Raw genomic sequence first — 20273 nt, 5'->3', positions numbered from 1 at the left:
GGTGCTGAATGATCCCGAGCAGCGGCTGCGGCTGTGGCTCTGCGTTTCACCGGGTTGCTCGCATACTTGAGATCAGGACCCCCCGGGGTCCCGACGGTCTGGCTCCCGCCGACATGCTTAGAGGCCTCCGAGGATCTGGGAGCACCGAAAGCACGCGGTTAGGCTGCCCCTTACCCTGCGGTGATGGGAGAACCCCCGAAATTTGTCAGGACGTTCCGAGTACCTGTGCGGCTGAATATATTACACAAAAAAGCACAAATACGCTCCGTATTCTGGAGGGACAAACCAGATTCTCTGTGAAGCAAATACCATCCCTGCCACCACCTGAGCTATGTTCTTATTTTATGTGGCACTGGGATTTTAACCGGGTGGCAGAACAGCCCCCCATATCGTGGCCCTGAGCTGGGAGCTCCGCGTCGGCGGCGGTTGCACCCTGTCCAGGCCAGCGTCCCCTCCATCCCCCTGCCAGAGAAACTCAGTGCTGTATGTTTGAGCTCTGTCTGAAACCACCGTGCATCAATGGCCTCACCTGACACCTGTGTAATAAATGACATTGTTAAAGTGGGTGACTGTTCAGTGCCAAAGCAACGTGAGGATATTGCAAAGGAGGAGGTGAATGCTCATAACCACGTTCGTTCTGATTTCATTTCTTCTGCTTGCTACATGCAGATGTGTGCATGCGCTCCCCAATTCCCCCCCAAACCAACCAGAACTAAGGCCAGTACAGTATGATTTAAGTTTCCAAAAGCTGAACTTCGCTTGATGCTCACTCACTTGTTTTATAACCAAAGCAGAATCCAGATTGTTGTTGCTGTGAAGAAAGTACTGTGCTCAGACCTCACATGCACCCACTTTGCCAGACAACAAAACTAGCAGTGTTCTTCCAAAGGTGGTGCAATTGCATGTCTCCAGCTTTTCTCTTATGCCTCAAGGGAACGCTTTTGCGTATTACCATGTATTTGTATTCCTTTTTATATACATTCACACCAGCTTTTTAAAGACCTGCTGAAGAATTCCAGCTGGGCTGCTTGAACATGCCAAGTCTGAACTTTAAAAATAGCTCTTTCTTTCAGGTTTTTTTTTTACACACTTGTGTACCAGTGTATTCAGTAGATATAGTTACTTATCCAGTTGAATGCTTTCTATTGAAACAATCACAAATATTTCCTTCATATTTTGAAGGGCTAAAAGGCAGAAGTACATAGAAGTTGAGTTTCATTTGAGATGGATATTTTTTTATGCATAGCTGTTAAACTAAGGATAATTGTGCTTTTTTTTTTTTTTTTTAATTCACAAGCAGAATACTCAAAAATTTAGTTACTTGAAAATTGTCCTATAGCATAATGGTGTGAATAGTTGTAGGGTGAATGAGAATTTCTAAGCCTTATTGTTGAGAAGTGCCTGTTCAAAAGAAAGAAGAAAATGCAATAGGCTTATCATATTAGAAAAGTAATTAATTAGAAAGTACACGTGGATTTAATTTTATTTGTCAAATGCCAGTGAGCTCTTTTAAATGAGAATGATATTATTACAATGTGATGCAGTTTATGTTTTATTCAAGAGAACCAGGATAGATAGGAGAATCAAAATTTTAACCTGAACCTGTTTCATAAAGGACTTACTGTAACCTAAGTAAAAGCTATTGGTTTGTATGGATTCTGAAGTAGTTTCCATCCATTTAGTTTGATCTTCTGCATCACACAAAAAATGTGCAATTTGATGAGAATGCATACGTAAGTAAGCAATACTGGCAAGGGTTCTTAGTAGGTGTTTATAGTTCTTAAGAAATTTAAAGCACTATATGAAATTGTTTCATTTTATGTTAAAACACTTTTGAACAAAATCAGGCCAGACAGTTCATTGCTACAAAATGTTAAAAAAGTATAATCCACCCCTATGTATTAAAAATGATGGGAAAATAGGCTTCCCAGGCCTTCTGCAGGAGTGTTTTTGGAGCAAGATTTGCCTCTAATTAAAAACTTCCCCAAGGAGGATATTTATAATCTCCTGTTTCTATGGAAGTGAGGAACATAACTAAGTAACTTTTTTCTTTTGTGTAAACCAGGGGAAAAGCTGTCACTGATTCCAGTGATCTCCAAATCATGCTCTTTATGGTCAAATATTCAGTAGTAATTACCAACAAGTAACTTTTTTTGATACAGAAACTGTTGGGCAGGGTTAAGAAAACATGTCAGCTGAGGTGTCTGTAGCTGTCAATGAGTATGTAAAAAAAACCCCCAACCAACCAAAAGTCCATGAAGCAAAACAACTGTTCTGCTACAGCATGACGCAGGGCTATGTCTAAATTCAGGAAGACTAGATGTGGAGGAACAGCTCAACATCAAATATGTTGTGTTAGCCTAGATATTTTCTAGACAAGATTTATTGCTCTACTATATGAAATCTTAAACAGAAGTTAGTTTCAGTGATGGTCCTTCAAAGGCTATATTTAGCAGAAATGCCATTAAGACATGTGCTTTACAGAGGCAAGTTTCTCACCATTTATCCTTCTACTCAAGGTTCATGTGGCCAAGCTGTAGAAAGAAGACATAACTTGAGAAACATGGTTGTTAAGAAAACCCATTAGGTGTCGCTTTTTATCCTGAACCAATATTGAAGCAAAGCTTTGTAATAATTCCAAGGTACCTTGTGAATCTGCTGGTCTTGTCTTTCATAAGAAATTGTGAAAATTGTTGGAGTTTGCTTTGTTCTTGTGCTGATGACTTTGCATCTTCATAGCTTTCTACAGCCTTTGCCTGTTGGCTGTTTTTTTCCCTACTAAATCTCTGCTGCCATTGTATGCTGTGGGATCTCGTAATTGTTGTATTCAGATACACACAAAACTAAGATACATTAAATCTGTAAAATATTTTTTTTTTGTAAATGTATGGATTTACAGACTAGCTGATAGTGAGGTGAGATGTGAACATTTTGCAATCGCTTACCTTTGATGACTTACCTAAACTGAAAATCCCACTTTTGGCAAGAAGTACAGTCTTCTGCTGATTTGTACGGATGCCATCCATGAACCACATAATTTAACCTCCCCTTGTGCTGTTACATCTGTAGAATGTTCATTTATTTTTGTGCAACTTTAAAATACCTCTAAACCAGAAATTTATGATTTTTATGATTTTTAATCCCACTGTCTGAATCTCCTGTTGGAGAATCCCTTCTTACATTTGCATTTTGAGTTTGAAATTAGTAAGAAACTTAGACTCGCCATTAGTTTGGTAACAGATATTTCCTCCTATATAGTTGTTCATTTCAGGTGAAATTTCCCACATTCTGTGAAGAGAAATTGTAGCATTTGATTTCTGAGATACACTGAGGAGCAGAATACTTATTAGGAAAAGTGAAAAAGGAAATTATAACTGGAAGAGAGTATGTCATATGGTTAATTCAGCCAACAGAATGTACTAGAACACTGATTTTATATCAGTCACATATTGCCAAACACCATGAAGTATCCTTAATGGTACTGTTTGATATGCAGATTTCAGATAATTGGCCTGGATACAGTCTGGATTTATTCACTTATCCTCAGCACTACTATGGAGATCTGGAATATGTGCTCATACCTCACGGCATTATTGTTGACAGGTATGTGTAGTTTGAATGTTATTAAATAAATTCAGTAATATTATTCATTTCTATAAAGGCTGTCATCCACAGACAGTGTGATTTGTCCTGAAATATTATATTAGCAATTATACAAATATTTCTATTTATTTAATTTGGAAAGTAAATAAATGCTTGAAGGTTAGCAAATGCTAGACTTGTAGTTGCCTTTGCAGCTCCATGTCTTGTTTCTTTCACCTGATTTCTGATTTGGGCATTGAGACAAAGGGTCCCGCAAAAAGGAAAGTGTGATCATGGAGTGAAATTGGCATTGGAGTGTAAATTACAAGAGAGATGAACTGAAAGTGAAAGGACGAGTACAAAGTTTTGTCTATAGTTATACCTGAGTGTCCCACTTGCACTCTCACCATTATTTTTAATATAAAAAAAGAAGAAACTACATTCAATTATGTGCAACTTTGGCAACTCCCTAGTACAACTCATTAACGCTGATTAACCTAATGGTTCCTGACTGCACCATTGACTTCTGTCATTCAGCACAACCAAAAAGTATGTTGTGGACTGTTTGGGTCCAGACATTAGGTTTGGAGGGTGGCAGTGGGAAAGCTTGATCACACCTCATTCCTTACCTTGTAGCAGTTCCCGTGTGCTCTCTGTGTAGGCATTTGGCATTTGTGGTAGTCTAGCCCAGTGTTCATGCTCAGCTGCTATTTTGATGTGCTGTTAAAGATCTTACGAAAAAGTTACAAAATGGAAAAGGTAGTTTTCAACAGTGTATTTATTGGGAATATCTGAATGGAATTTCATGGGACGTTTTCTACTTACTACATTTAAACAGCTGGTTGCAAGTACTGAAATTATTGAAACTCCTTGAAAGAAGATTGTAAGCATCCATCATAAGGAAGAGTTATGACTCCTGTATTTGTTTTTAAACACAAGCTTTCTTTTATTGCCTTTTCAGTTACCATTGTATTGAATTTTTTATCTCTTTTGGTTAGAGTTAAATGACTTTTAATTCCTCTTTTTTAAATAGATATGTTATAACCTCAATTCTCATAGAATTCAATATAAATTTGTTTGAAGTAAACATTGAACTCCAGTGTTGGTTTTGTATTCCAACAGAATGAACTCCACTGTTTTTTCTAACTTTAGTAAAAAAGATTGATTCTGTTTGAGTGGAAAAGGACACAGAAATTAATATATTGTGATCATGCAGAATTTTCATATAGGAATAAGTCTCAGCACTTGAGAAAATTATTAGTTAGTAGCAGTTAACTATAGGTTTAAAACTGGTGTGTTTTTAAGTAGAAATTAGTATGTTTTTGCCTGTGCTGGACTTCATACTCTTTTAAAATACAAAGTGGTATTTGGAATTTTTGTACATTTCAGCTCTTCAGTCAATATGAGCAAGAATATAAAAAAATGAAAATAACCATAGAGACGTTTCTTCTTAATGAGAGTTTTTCTCCATTACTTTCAGAGTCGATGAAAGATGACAAAAGACTATTTTACTGATCTTCAGTAAAGGAAGTGAAAGTCTTTTACTAATCTTAATTCTTACATCAGTAAAAGGAATTATGTATTTGAGGTCAAACAAGATGATCTAATGATACCTTCTCTTTTTCAAATCTAAAAAATAGTAATTACTGCTATATGGAATTTACTTGAGCATTACAAATATGAAGATGTGAAAATGAAGTGACAGCTTTTGCTCTTAACTAGTATATTATCTTCAATTTAGAGCTTATTCTTCTCTGGCACGTGCACCTGTAGATTTCTCTAAAGTTCAATGTATTTATGTAGTGGGAAATGGATTGCCATATTACAGTGGGTAGAGACAAAAAATACAACAAGTGTATTTTGAGACATGGGGTAAATTGCATTCTGTCAAGAAGTCCAGTCTCATTGAAATTACTAATCCAATTCAGAAAGCTTTCAAAGAACTTTCCAGTGAAAGTGTTTACAGAAAATAATGCACTGAGCTGTTCTTCCTCAAAACATCAAATGACATTGTTCAGTTTTTTGTTGATACCTGCTTTACATGTAGAAATTACCTGGTGCCCTGTTTTAGGTCTAGAAACACCATCTACCTTGTTCTTTAGAAAGCAAAGCTACTTAAAATAAGCATTCATGTTTGTTATTTCTATCTTGAAAATGTATGTTCTATTGTATGGCAGAAGTGTGTATGTTTGCACTGCAGAATTGTCAAAAGAGACGACAGATACGGGAAATCTGCAATTGCAGATTCATTGGAGCATAACCTTGATTATTCTCATGTGTGTGAACTTAACCAAGTCACTTAAAGCTCTTCACACTCTTCTTTTTTTGCTGTATGAAATACTAATACTGTACACTCTTTATACACTTTTAATTGATGCTGTATTTGTTTACAGTATTTGTATAAATTTAATTAAAAAGTGTAGGGGTAGTATCTTCCAAAGCCTGTTAGTATGAAATATTTCTAATAATTCCCTTCCCTATCTTTCACTTAATTTACTGTTCTTGCAAGGTACTAACATTACAAGTTAGGGGATTATACAGGAATATTTTATATTGATGTTTCCTGAGGTAAAACTGAAGACTAAGTTTCATTCTTTACTCCAATCTCTGAAATGCTTATGAATTCAACATGTACTGAGATGAGTAACTCCCTTTTCTATAACTGGGGAATTTATGCATTTAAGGTTAATGAGTTTGATTCACATGCTTTGCATCTTGAATCCATCACTCTATCTGCCTACTGTGGACTTGATCCAAACCCAGTCAAGACACTTACACAGACTGTAAGACAAGCTATATGCTCACCATAGTGGTTCTTTGTAACCACATGGAAAGCATACCATGAACTTAGAGAATCTGCATCTAATGTTATTTTATTCTTTTCTTTTTTTTTTTTTTTTTCTGCAGGACAGAAAGATTGGCCAAAGATATTATGCAAGACATTGGAGACAATGATATTGTGGTTCTCTGTGTCCTTAAAGGTGGCTACAAGTTCTGTGCTGACCTTGTGGAGCACATTAAAAATCTCAGCAGGAATTCAGAAAGGTTCATCTCCATGAAAGTTGATTTTGTGAGACTGAAAAGTTACCACGTAAGTCAACAGCTTATTTATGTAGATTCTAGTTGTATGTTCGTCATAAATAGTGGACTTTTGTAAATAGAAAATGCCCTCCCCTCCCCCCAATTATAAGAAAAACGGTGTGAAAAATATTTTTGTTTGAAAAACCTGTGAGGTTTTTCTTCAAAATATTTGATCATGTCCCTTCATACTTTATGGATAGTATGAATGAGGATATGAAGCATCCTCAAGCTGTATTTTTTTATTTAGTCTGTCTTAACTTTTGGACAGAAACTTATTCAAGTTTTGGTCATGTAAAATGTCGGCATGTTGTTTGTTCTCAAAATCCTTAACAGTTCTGTCAAGTTTATTTCATGTTACTTTAATTTCCACCCCCATCTCCACATAGTTTGGCATTACTGCAAGATGATAAATCTGTGTCTTATTCTAAATGTTTAATGCTAAGTAAATGAAATGCTTTCATCTTCATAACATGCAGTTTACATAGTAGCAAAATATGCCACTAGATGATGATAGTGTTTTATAAGAAAATGAAATAAGTCATTGAACCAAATCCAGTGTTGAAGTAAGGATCAAGACTTCCTCTTCAGGGGAATTATGCAATAATGATTCATTTGTGTCAGTGAGGCAATGATAGTGAAATGACCGACCTTTTTTTAGAATGCTTGATTACAGTTTCTATTTGCATACGCTATAAATTTATATGCTGCCTTATAGTGCACACTCCATAGTGAGGGAGCATTTCTAGAAGCAAGTTGTCCTAGAAATGTCTGAGGAATTACACTAAATAAATGGAGTGATAATAATTTCTGTCTGAGCATAAATGCAACTTGCTGAGTCTGGTAGTTCCCACAAGATTTTCTTTCCACAGACAGAGGTTGTTGGCATTTTGTTTTGATGCCAGTGACCATAAACATTTCTTAACTTTCACAAATCCTGTCTGAATTTTTTCCTTCATCGAGGAGAAGTAAATGAGAGCCCTTTGTAGTCGTTGGTTAGGATTTGGTCCTGAGACTTCTCTTCGAAGACTTATTCAGGTCCATGAAGGACATGTGCAATACTAATATTATACAATTTCTAGATGTTTAGCAGTACTACAGAACTAATTAATAAAGTCAAATATAATATTTGTCTCACATAAAGGCACATGGGAATTATACTCATTTTTTTTTGATGTAGTAATGATAGCACTTCAGGAATACTGCTTGGCGAATAGTGGAATTACTTAAATTGATTTTTGTTTTGCACCTGCCATATAGGTAATGCACATGCTTTTCATATTGGGTTATCTCTTATCCAGTATGAAGACACTCTGCTTCTAAAATTTCTTTCCTTGGTGACAAGTCAATTCTTATTAGCCATACTAACCCATAACCAATGAGTGACAGATGTATACTGCAAAAGTGTGGAAATCTTGTCATTATTGCTTAGAAAATAAAACAAAAGTGTGTTACATCAAGCAGAAACTGATACAAGTTTTGTTATGCAGGGATGCAACTGTCAAGACTTAAGTCTTAGATGATCCTAGCATTTAGTGGCTGTGCATATTTTGGATCTTAGCCTCATGCTTTAGCAGGAAGGTATTGCCTTCCCTAGAGCTAGTGCTTGCATCTAGTTTTTAGAAAATAAATCCTTTTTTCTTATAAGTGCTTCTAAACAGGTGTCATGTCAATCTGCTTGATTAGTGCTTGTAACAGTGCTCGATACCTGCTTGGTCTTGAGAAGCTGAATGACACTGCAGTATAAATTTGAAATTAAATTAATATTGGTAGGTTCATTCCATGAGATATGCATAAATGTAATGCTGATTACAGTATCAGTACCACTATCTGTCATCCTTTGCATTTTATGTTGTGTAAGGTCTAATTGGAGGTTTTAGGGAATGTACCCTTGTCAGTGTAGCCGTGGTCAGAATGCTTGAGGAACTCGCTGTTACTAGTTTGAGTGACTATCTCAACCTCATATGAGACTTCCAAAGACCCCATGTCAGTTTATTCTGTAATAACATACCTCTCACAATATTTTACACTTTAATCAAAGGCAAATAATTACAGATTTAGAGGTAAGACTCTACATGAAGTCTTGGAGCATCACCAGTTCCACTCCTTTGCCTCATTTTGCTTTTCCTGTTCCACTTTCTATTAAGACTGATAACTGCTCTCTCTTTTTATCCCTTTTTCATTTTATAGACACTGTTCTTCTCATATTATTTATCCTGCTTCCTTTTACTAACTGTTCTCTGTTTCTCTCCTAAAGGGAGTCCTGCTGCTTTCAATATACCTCATTCAGATATGTCTCCCTTCCCCCTTCCAGCTGTTTAAATCCAACAACTAATTTCAGCTCAAACTCATGGGATTTTTGAATTGTCTCATTCCAACATCAATACTGAAAGGTTAGTCGATTTTTAGAGGTTGCAATTTGAAGTGGGATTACTTGTTTTAATCATGTAGCAAAAATGGGCTCTGATTGTCACCCAAAGTCAGATCTTGGCATCAGTGAAAGTATAACTTAACTGCAAAATATCGGTGGAAAATGTTGTACTTTGATATCTGGCATATGGGCATGACTACAGGAAAAGGAGATTGCAAATATGACCAGATTTACATGGCTCTTTGTTTCTCAAACCTGTCATCATATTCCAGAATTCAGACACTTAATTAGTATGTTAAGATCTGCTTTCACAGTAAGTAGCTGAAAGTTGGGCATGTAAATCCTTTTTTAGACTTATTCATACAAATTAATTGATTTTAGAAAGAAAAGCATAGGACACATTCTGTAGATACTAATGAGATGAGAGGCTGCTTGTATTTCCATAATCAGGATGGTTTTATCTGATTTGCAAAATAATGAAATATGTGCCTAAGCCTGGACATCTTTAGGAGAAACTTTCCTGTTTTTTATAAGGGGTGTCTTGTTTCATTATCTCAAATCAGCATGTCAGATTACTGAATTTAGTATATATACAGGTAATGTTGGAAAACCCCATTTGGTTATTATTTTTAGAGGAAACAAAATGGAATACAACTTAGAAAACCATAGCCTAAAAGTAATATTTATAGCCTAATAATACTGTTTATATTCTACAGGCATCAGTATTCGTTCTTAGACCTTTAATAGAATTTCTGCAACTGAAACTGGAGGTGCATCCTTGTCTGAAAACATATTTTTATTTCCTCTAGAAATAGAACTGTATTTTTCCTTTTCTTTAGTTTTTTTTCACTAGAATTCTAAAATGATACAGAGTAGAGAAAGTTAAGGAGTTTACACCTGGACAGAAACTAATAGGCTTAGGTGTAGATCAATAAAGAAAAAATTAGGTGTGCTTAATTGTAAACAAAGTTTATATCTGTGAGAAATATACAATTTACAAAGAAACACTTGATAACATTGTTATAACTCAGAATTTTAAGGCTTCTTAATCAGTCAGACTGATATTAAAAATAATTGTGAAATGGAAAAGAATCATGACTGGAAGATACATGGATAGTTTCTCTCCATAGAAATACAATTTTTGGAGAATGCCATTTCTTGTAGACTTACAGGTGATATGATATACTTGTTCTCATTTTAATTTTGTGTATTTAAAAGAGCACAAAATAAGGAGATTATTTAAGTGGGGGGTTGATTAGAGGCTGTATGGCCACTTTACAAGCTTCTAGCGCAGCAGGCAAGTTAAAAGAAAGCACCAAGGTGAGAGGAAGTATTATTTCAGAATAAACATATGTGGAGGTATCATGTAGACTTAAGGGCAAGAGTCAGGAAGTAGATGGAGAGGAAATTAAAATCCAATGATGGAAATTTGAATGAGAAGCGGTGGCTCTGAGTTTTAAGAGTCAGAGCAGAGAAAACACACTTTCTGAATGAACTGAAGCATAGTGAGGCAATAAGTATAGTGGGTAGACAAGGAAGCACTAGAATAGTCCTCACATGAAATCTGATGTGGGTATGGAGAGCTGCATGCCAAGTTTTAGGGGAAAACAATATATTCTGGAAGCACTGGTGTAAGAACTGATAGAATTTGGCAGCTCCTTAGATATTAAGTTCTAAACCATCAGATTTTAATATAAAATAATTTAGGAACAGCGCAATTGACTGCAGAGATTTTTGAGTTTAAACCTGGATGGATAAAATTTAATATATTCAGCTTTCACCATACTCAATTTTTCCTGAGTGATTGCTCCTCCACAGGGTATTAGAGGTCTGAAGTTGTAAAGAGGTGAGAGTTTCAGATTGATAGAAGAATTCAGTATTATTTTCAGAAACATGGTAGGTTGAAGTCAAGGTTGAAAAGTAATGGAGGAAGAAGCTTGGCTTGGGAATGTCATCTAAGGAGAATATGACACCAGCAGGAGAGGTAAGAAACCTGGATCCAGAAATTTTTTAATATGTTTGTTATATTAATAACTTTAGGAGAGCAAAGAATGAATTAGGAAGAATCCAGAGCGAGTACAACAGAGAAAGCAGGAAGGTGTTTTACTAGGGTGTTTACAAATTAATGGACAAGACTAGACCAGAAAGAATGAGGATGAACCAAAAGAGAGAGTGAACAAAGGAATAGAAGGATGTGGATGTCATGAAGTACTTAATGGGATATGTTTTAGTAAAAAACATAGCATGAGAACCATAGCAAAAGAGTGTTCACAAAAAATAAATAGAGCTTCTCTCTATTCAGTGTGGAAGGGACAATTTAGGACAGGCTGATAAAGGTAAAGGTTGAGTTAGAGTTTGAGACAGAAAAGGATGTTCCACCAACTCATCAAGTCTAATCCCCTGCTAATAGATTTAACAATATCACCTAATCCTGTTCCATAGGTATGCCAAATGTGATATTTAAACCAAAGCTTATTTTTGTAATGGAATTGGAAAAATTTAAGTGGAGAAGTAGAGGAAGTATGCAGAGTCTGTAGACTTTCTTAAGAAGTTCTCAGCAACCTGTCAGTAGAAGAGAAGCTAAATATGTGTGAATTAAGACTTCTTTAGTGGGCAGATGATGGAAGCTAAAAATTGAAAGAATCATGCTAAGACTTGTTGAAATTCGTGGTGGGGGCTGGGGGAAGAGAGGAAAACCACCACATACTTTTATTAGGCAGACCAGTGTGCTTTCTACATGCATTGCTTCCTGTTCTTGTGAAATATCATTATCCATAAATGTCTTTAATTCTCTTAATGAATATATTTTACAAAGTAAGTTTGATAGTAAATCTCACATTTTGGGGAAGGGCAAGTGAATCTTGGTGGTATAGCTTTTTTTCACTGAAAAACATGGAGAGCCAAATTAGGACTGAGATTGATACTGTCCCTTAAGACGTTGTGATTTATTTGGTTATTTCTGTGTGGTCTAAAGTGACAGAAGACCAGTCATCTGTGACTTTAGTCCACACAGGATTAACAATATTGAAATAACAATATTTATGTTATGTTATTATGTTATAATAAACTCTGTTATTTTGAATAACTTTGAGACCCCACCTGGAGTACTGCATCCTGCTCCAGAGTCCGTAGTACAGGAAAGACACAGATCTGTTGGAGTGGGTCCAGAGGAGGGTCACAAAGATGATTCAGAGGGCTGGAACACCTCTCCTGTGAAGAAAAGCTGAAGGAGTTGGTGTTGTTCAGCCTGGAGAAGAGAAGGCTCCAGGGAGACCTTATTGTGGCTTTTCAATACTTAAAGGGGGCCTATATAAGAAAGATGGGGACAGACTTTTAGCAGGGCCTGTTGGGATAGGGCAAGGGGTAATGGTTTTAGACTGAAAGAGGGTAGATTTTGACTAGATATAAGGAAGAAATTTTTTAGGATGAGGGTGATGAAACACTGAACAGGTTGCCCAGAGAGGTGGTAGATGCCCCATCCCTGGAAGCATACAAGGTCAGGTTGGAGAGGGCTCTGAGCAACCTGATCTAGCTGAAAGTTTCTCTGCTTATTGCAGGGGGGCTGGACACCTTTAAATGTCCCTTCCAAACCAGACTATTCTGTGAAATTGTGCAATGCGCTTCTGAAAGAGAATGGTAGATGAATTGTTGATAATCAGATTATACAACATAGTTGTTAATTCCATTCTGAGCAGAGATTATTACAGAATATTGATCTGTTTTCCATATAGTATCTGAATTGCAGATTCTAGAAGTGCAGTTTCCTTCTGATGTCAAGAAGATACTGTTGAAAATCATCCTGAAAAATATGAATTAACTTCAAAGTAATGTTGTTTGCTAGTCACTTGGAGGAAACTTCTAGAGGATTATGTGGATTTGGTCAATTCATGTAATTCTTTAAAATCGATACATTATTTATGGTTTCTAGAACATAACTAATTTTAAAAACTGACTTCTGAATTGTAATCCATGCACAATGGTTGCACTGAAGTTTGTTCACAAACAAATTCATTGATGTGATTTGCTTCCTCTTCACCTCCAGTTTGAAATATATTTACAACTGTTGGTTATTAATCTTGGCATAAACAAGAACATTAGTGCTGTAAAATTATGAAAGCAAGCAACAAAACAAGCATTGTTTAGTAGAAATCTGAGTGTTTTTGCTATATGAAGCCATCTCAGTAAATAGTTTTGCTAAATCTCTCTACTGTAGGAGTAAGAAAACAGGGATTTTATAACAAGTAAGTTGAAAGCTGGTTGGTAAATGTAGTAAAACAATTTATTTTTCTGCCATGTAGCTTTAGTTCTCATATACCATTACTAAATACTTCCACCTTAAAAAACACAACAGTATGAGGCATCAGACTATAATCAGAGAAGCGTGTAAAATGTACATTCCTGTTTTGCATAATAACCTATTCTTATTCAGTATAATTTTATTGTATTAAACTTTTTTTTAAGATCAGTATGAACTCTACATATGAAAACAGTATGTTGAATCCTAACCCTAAAAAGCAAGTAACTTCAAAATGGTTTTATTCATTTAACAACACAAAAGAAACAATAAGTGTATTGCTTGCATTTACTGATTCATATCTATACCAGGGCTCTATACCAGTGTTACAATGATTGTACAACCTCCATGCCTGTGTGTCATGAAAACACAATTTATGATCAATCTCCTGAGAAAAATGTGCATCCTGAGGTGAAAGAGCCTCCACGTTAGCTTTTGTGCTTACAGGTTTTCTCTTGGTCAGATTGTGTGTTCCCTTTGTTTTGCTCTATGCACACAATTTAACTGATGACCACGTCATCTTCATCACGCTGAGTAGCCATGGAAGAATTACAATTTGGAGTCTACCTGGTAGAATGAATTCCTATCAACTTTAAGGCCAAATTCTGCAATAATTTCAGAGGATTGAACTCCAAATTATCTGCGAATCATCAATGTGATATGCAAATAAATACCTTCAGTGTAGGCAAAATGTGGTTTATTTATTTAATTTGGAGAGAGTTTGTGCATATACTAGACAGTCCAAAACTAAAACTTTCTCAGATGCATGGCTTGTGGTCAGCACTGTAGACTGTGAACACCTGTACAGAGAACTTTGTAGCATGATATACTTTTGGAAGCATATTTAGAGCAACAAAAATAGGTCATTAATTTAGTCCACACAGGCTACCAGTGTCATGGGTATAGACCTTAAAGTTGTTGCTGTTCTGAGAAATGGGTTCTAGTTATTGCAGGTGGTGCTGCCAAATAGATGTCTTATGGGCAAGCTAAAGATGAGAGATTTAGAACTAGAAATCTACTCCTAGAATTGCCAAAGGGATTTTATCTCTGTGTACTTTTCCATGTCTCTGAATGGATAAAATGGCATTTGCATCCTGAAGTAGTAATATCTTTCTGAGTGAAAGCTCTGTTGAAATGCTCAAACGCGATAAAATGAGCAAGTAAAAGGTCCTTTACATGAGCCAAAGATATCCCAAGTCTTAAGCAGGCACTGATGCTATCTGTGTACCTCTGATGCTTCAGTTTTCTCCTGAAACATCGTAAGACCTGAGATGGTTAAGAAGGTGAGGAACAGTAGAAACAGATCATATTTTCTGTGAATAGAATGTTTGGAGATGCTACAATTCACAGTCCTCCTAACTGTGTCCAAATGTTCATTTCCCAAGTGTTGACTTGTTTAAAAATAGAGTATTTTCATGAAAGAAACAAAAAAACACTTCTACATGCAGCAGTGTCTTACTGCAAAATGTCAGCCTCAGAGACACTAAAGCTTTTCAGATAAATAGCTGAAAGTGTGTTAGTAGTGGAAGTTGTCCCAAAAGCTTTTTCTTGCAACTAGGTGATTAATTTTTTAAAGAAATTTACAAAATCGAGAAGAACAGCAGTCTTGCTTAAATTGTTGCTGGTGTTATTAGAGTAACAACATGATTCAGGCAACTTTGAGAAAAAACTCTCTGCCAGATTCATCTGTACCATCAGGTACAGATAGGTAGTGGTTTGGTGTGAAAACTAAGACACTGAAAATGGGTCTCTTTTTTGATTACATCTGCACTGGCTGAAGCAATTATAGTCTCCAATTCCTTCCTCGGCAACTGTAGTGCCCTCCTGCCAGTCACATTTGCCAGCTTAGCTGCTTCTGAGCACTTCCTAACCTGTCTCAGCCCAGATGAGACCAGCTACGTGAGACTCAATTTGAACTGCTTCAGCTTGCTGGATTCATTTTTACTGACCCAGATGCATACATGCATCTCAGCCTGCCAGTAGTCCCTGCCAGAGGCAGTTACAAGCAGCTGGAGACAGCTTGTGGGCAGTACCTTCTTTAGCTGGCACAGCTCTTGCTGGAAAAAGAAGTGTGCATATAGTTAAGGGATCCTTGTTATCAAGTGTGCAAGCCTCGGGCTCTCCTCGTTATCTGAGAAGCTCCTCAGAGGTATCAGAGGGAGTATGGGTATTTCAACCCTAATTATTTTTGTGAACCAACCTACTTTTCACAGTGTTCTAAGGCAAACTGAAGAAGGCTGTACTATATGTAATAAAATGTGACCTTAAAATTCAGTGTTGTGAAACTTCTCAGGCCTGGAGGCAGATGCTCTCCTTTCTAGGCATCTACAGCTTCCATTTAACATGATGCCAGAGTTGTGAGACACAAGAGCTTAAATTCATCCCTTGCTCAAGGCTGTCTTGAGTGTAAGGAGGAAGAAAATGTTTCTGATTTAAGTTACTTTAATTATACAGTATTTTCCTGTTGGACACCGCTTAGGGGCTTGGAGTGTTACTAATAATATAAGTAGGCGTTAATTTGTGGGCATAGTTCAGTAAAGGTCATAATAAGCCTATCATACTGTCAGTTTATCAAGTTTATCTGTAATGTAAAACTTACTCATAGAGGGGTGATCTCTGTAACTGTGTGCATCAGATAACACACCTACATACCACTTAAATATGTTAGCACCATCTGAATTCTTAGTGATTTTTTTTTTTTTTTAAGTATGAGTAAGTGTTTCAGTGACTCACATGTAAAAGGTTTGGGGGAACCAAACATCTCAGCTGGGGGAGAATTGAGTAGGAAGTGGCCTGATTGCCATGGGGACAGAACGAGAGCAGATGTGACACTGAAGGCAGAGTGGTACTGAGCTGTGCTACAACTCTTCAGCAATATCAAAATACTGTTTTAAGGCATTTATGGGGCATATTAAAGCAAGTAATTACTTTGTCAAGATACTTTTCATTTTATTCACTGTTCCATGTTTAGGTGTTACCTTCCTTTATGCTGATTTGTGATTTTTAGCTGTGACATTCGTTTTTCTAACTGAAAATATTTTACACTTTTCCTGTATTGTGGGTTGATACTCTGTTCTTCTGGACTTCAGATCTAATGCAAACTCCACAAGAGGTATTTTCTAATCTTTCTGGAGAAATTTATCTCCTCAAGGGTCACATTTTTCTAACAAACTGTAATGTTTTGGGGTTTTTTTAATGTTTTCCAATTTGAAATAAATGTTTTAGATTACAGTATGTTACAGAGGGTACAGCTACTATGTATCAATGGAGTTTTAGATCTGAAGTTCATTTTTCTTATTTTTTTTAATATGTTTTTCTCATGAGCTTAAATCTTTGGTATTTTTAAGCAGTCTAGGTTTCTGGAACATCTTAACATTTGAGACTGTGGATGTTTTTAAAATTGGTCAGTTTTAGAGCAGATTCAAAGCATCAAGGGATTTCATTAAAAGCATTCAAAAGGCCATCTTTTTAAAGAGATTCTAAGGTTCCCCTGGATACAGTATTTGTTGTAAAGCAGTGATTTGTTACAAAGCCTAAAAAGTTGAAGTCTAGTCTTAGTAAAATATTTTGTTTCATATTCTGCCAGAAATACAGCAAGCTACTACTAAATTATAGCATTTGCAGCAATACTATATGCCATCATTAGGAGAGACTATAGTCTGTATTTTCAGTATGCTTCACAGATTTTTACAGTGATAGGGAGAAATGCTCTTATGTATAAGGTCCAGAACATAATGGCTGCTAATCCTGTTGTACAAATAAGGTCTGACAGGTTTGAAAGCACCATGACATGTTTATGCATTGGAAAAATATCACCTTGATTACTTATTTGGATGCTAATAATACCATCTAGTGTGTGGGTTTTTTATATTGAATATGAAATGGGGCAAAATTAATTAAAAGAAGCCAGAGGGTTCTAATTTTCCTGGGGAATTCTATGACTCTCTTTTACTGGCACCTCTTAAATGCAGTTTCTTAAAACAGATCATAGCATGTGAGATCTTCATGCAGTGCCACACCCCAAGGGTGCTGTAAGGCATAAACCAAAAAGGTTACTTTAAAGCAATATAGCAATAACAAGAAGTACTGTTATTATTGAAGTGCTTATCTGTGTGACAAATACAAAATTCTTTTCCCTCCTCATTTGATAAGTAGAACTTAGAATACTTAAATAGAGAAGGGATACTATAAAATAACCTTGAAAAAAACCTCACAAAAGATATGTGGTTTGTCTAAAGTTTCCGAGCTGTCACTATCCAAGGGACCAAACATAGTGGTATTAAAGAGAGTGATACTGAGTTGTGAAAGTCAGTGATACACTAGACTCCAGATTGCTGGAAGGGACTAAGCATTTGAGGTTTTTATCACTCATTTTTTGTGAATTTGCTTACACCTATCTGTTTTCTCAGCCTGTGGCTATTTGACAAATTTGAAGATTTTTCTCCTACCTTCCTTTTATCACCAAATCCTAGGAACTTCTGATAGTCAGGGTCATAAGGTTAGTACTTTGTGCTTAGAGAAAGCTGGTTTTGCTTGTGCTTGCAGAAGCCCCCAGTGACAGCGTTCTTAGCTACAAATTCACTACACAATTTTTCACAATGTTCATTTGCTTTTGTCCAATACTTTACAACACAATTTAAAAAATGGGGTAAGATGGTACATATGGATCTAGTAGTGTCCCAACTAGCATGCTGAGACCCTCTGTTGATGCTGGGAAACATGACTTCTGGTTCCACTGCTAGAATGTTTATGCATTTAATGCTAAATAATAATTGGGTAAAAGACAGATACTCCAGTTAATGTGGACTTGAACCCAAACTGACCTTTTCCTAGCAGAGTCCAGTATAGTTGGACATAGCATGCTTGATGTCCTTTATGATTTTTGCACTACCATAGCATAGTAACAGAAGGAAGGTTTTCCCTACACTCTATAGCTTATGGTGGTCTTCTGACAGCTGAGGAAGAAAAGAAGCCCAAGTCTCCTATTCCAAGAGTGTGGGCTGTATTACATTATTATCACAAAAGGTGGATACCCTTAGTAATGCCTCCTGGCAGTCCAGAATGAGTACCTGAGTAAGATTATTGCCGTTCTGGAGAGCAGACTCCCTAAATCATTCTTTTGTCTGTAAATTTTAAAGTTTATTTGCCTCTCATCTCTGGAGACAATGTATGTGGTCTGAATCTTACCTCACACAACTGAACTACGAAATTGTTAGTACCTTTTCTCATCCTGGAACATATGAAGATTTTATTTCTGTGTTTTAAATACTATTGTACGGAATAAGTTATAGTACAAGGAAACCTCAGACTACACTCTGTAGAAACTAACCTGAGGTTTGAGGATCTACTGTGTTTCTGATTTATATAGAATTCGAAACATTTGGTATGACATGTTCTTGATTTCAGTTCTTGATGATATTTTTAAGCATACAGGTGCTTTTTGTGCCATATTGTTGTATGTGGTGATGCAGTCTTAATGCCTCATTCTTAAACAAAATAGCCTATTGAACCAATACCAAACAAATATATAAAATTTAATTGCTAAACCAGAAAGGAAGATATGAAATAATTTATTGTCTATGATCCTTATTAGCCAAGTTAATTGGTCTAAATTCTACTGTGATTTATAACAGTTTGGCCCATTTCCTGTAGAGTTACTTCATGTTTATGACAATAGAACTGAAATCATATCTCTGTTTAGAGATTGTAAAGGAAGTTTTACCCACAATAGAACTATAGGGGTAGGTTATGTATGCAGCCGTGTTTTTAGAAAATTTTCTTCATTTGAAAATCTTTGAAATATCTTTAGTCTGTATATCTACAGAACTTATTAATAGGTGGAAATATAGTGTTGAACACATGCTTCCAGCAAAATAAAAAGTGTGAAGAATTTACAGTTTTTAATATTTGTCCCTAGCAAATACACATTATCATTGTATATGAGTTCACCTTTGTTGATGTCTGAGAGTACACACAAGAGAGATCAATTTCAGATGCCTTATTGGGTAGGGAGAAGCTTCAATGGCAGTTTATGCTTCATTAGATACCACAGACTCTCCGTGGAAGCAGCTTTATAGGGAATGAATTTTCTAGTATCTACTTTAAGCTACCTTACCTTCTTTGGATTAAATACAGAGAAGGCATGCAGGACTCCTAGTACACAAGAAATTACTGAATGTGTGAACAGATGATTGTAAACAATCCAGTTTATTGAGTTTAATAACTTACTGTTGCCCTGGGAAGAAACATATGCGTGTTACCACAGGTCAGCCTATAAGGAGTACCTTGCTGTCAGTAAGTTTGTTGTTTGTCTTTCTCTGTCCAAAACCAACTTCCTCATTGCAGAACTTTGGCCTTCCCTGGAACTGGATAGACTAGGTTGAATTTGAAGCACTTCCAAACCTGTGTGATGAAATTTTTACTTAAGTAATAATAACAAAAAAGAAAAAGAATGTAAAAAAAAATCTTCAAATTAGTTATACTGTAAATGTAACCATAGAGAAGAGTTATGTCTGAGACTTCTGCGTCAGCAGAGAAGTACACGGTAGTAACTAGAGCTCTGATAGGTATAACTACACCAGTTTAAAATTCACTACCACAGGTTATACTGGCAATAGCAATAAGGCAGATCTCAGTGCAGCATAGTCAGTGGTGTGGTTACCAAGCAGCTTAGGAAGGCAGCTTTAAAGCTGGCAGGTATACGAAACCGTCAGTGCTTCAGTGCTAATGTACCTTTTACTGTCCCTTCGAGATAGGGCATGATGTGCTGATGGTGGGTGTATGCCAGTTTACTGTATTTGATTTCCAGTGGGTTCAGCATTGTTGGCTTGTTTGCAAGGTATTCAAAGCACCTCCTTCAAATATATCAGTGACCTGGCACTTGATTATTTTGAGTGTGGGTGTGCCCTAGAGGTTTCAGTCTGCCCATTGGTATACATTTGATTCTGG

General features: G+C 36.3%; 1 protein-coding gene across 1 annotated transcript in view; it reads left to right on the top strand.

Annotated features, from left to right (window-relative positions):
- The first annotated feature begins 3490 nt into the window (after positions 1 to 3490).
- Positions 3491 to 20273, top strand: part of PRTFDC1 (phosphoribosyl transferase domain containing 1) — a 44521-nt gene continuing 27738 nt past the window's right edge. The window contains exons 1-2 of the mRNA XM_026843305.1: positions 3491 to 3603; positions 6490 to 6673. Of these exons, the coding sequence (XP_026699106.1) occupies positions 3491 to 3603; positions 6490 to 6673 (297 nt within the window). The remainder of the gene's footprint in view (positions 3604 to 6489; positions 6674 to 20273) is intronic.

The sequence above is a fragment of the Athene cunicularia genome (genome assembly GCF_003259725.1).
Source record: "Athene cunicularia isolate RWA chromosome 2 unlocalized genomic scaffold, athCun1 chr2_part1, whole genome shotgun sequence".
In the NCBI taxonomy this organism is placed as follows: domain Eukaryota; kingdom Metazoa; phylum Chordata; class Aves; order Strigiformes; family Strigidae; genus Athene; species Athene cunicularia.
Note: the sequence above shows the minus strand (reverse complement) of the source record. Positions and strands in the feature narration are given on the sequence as shown.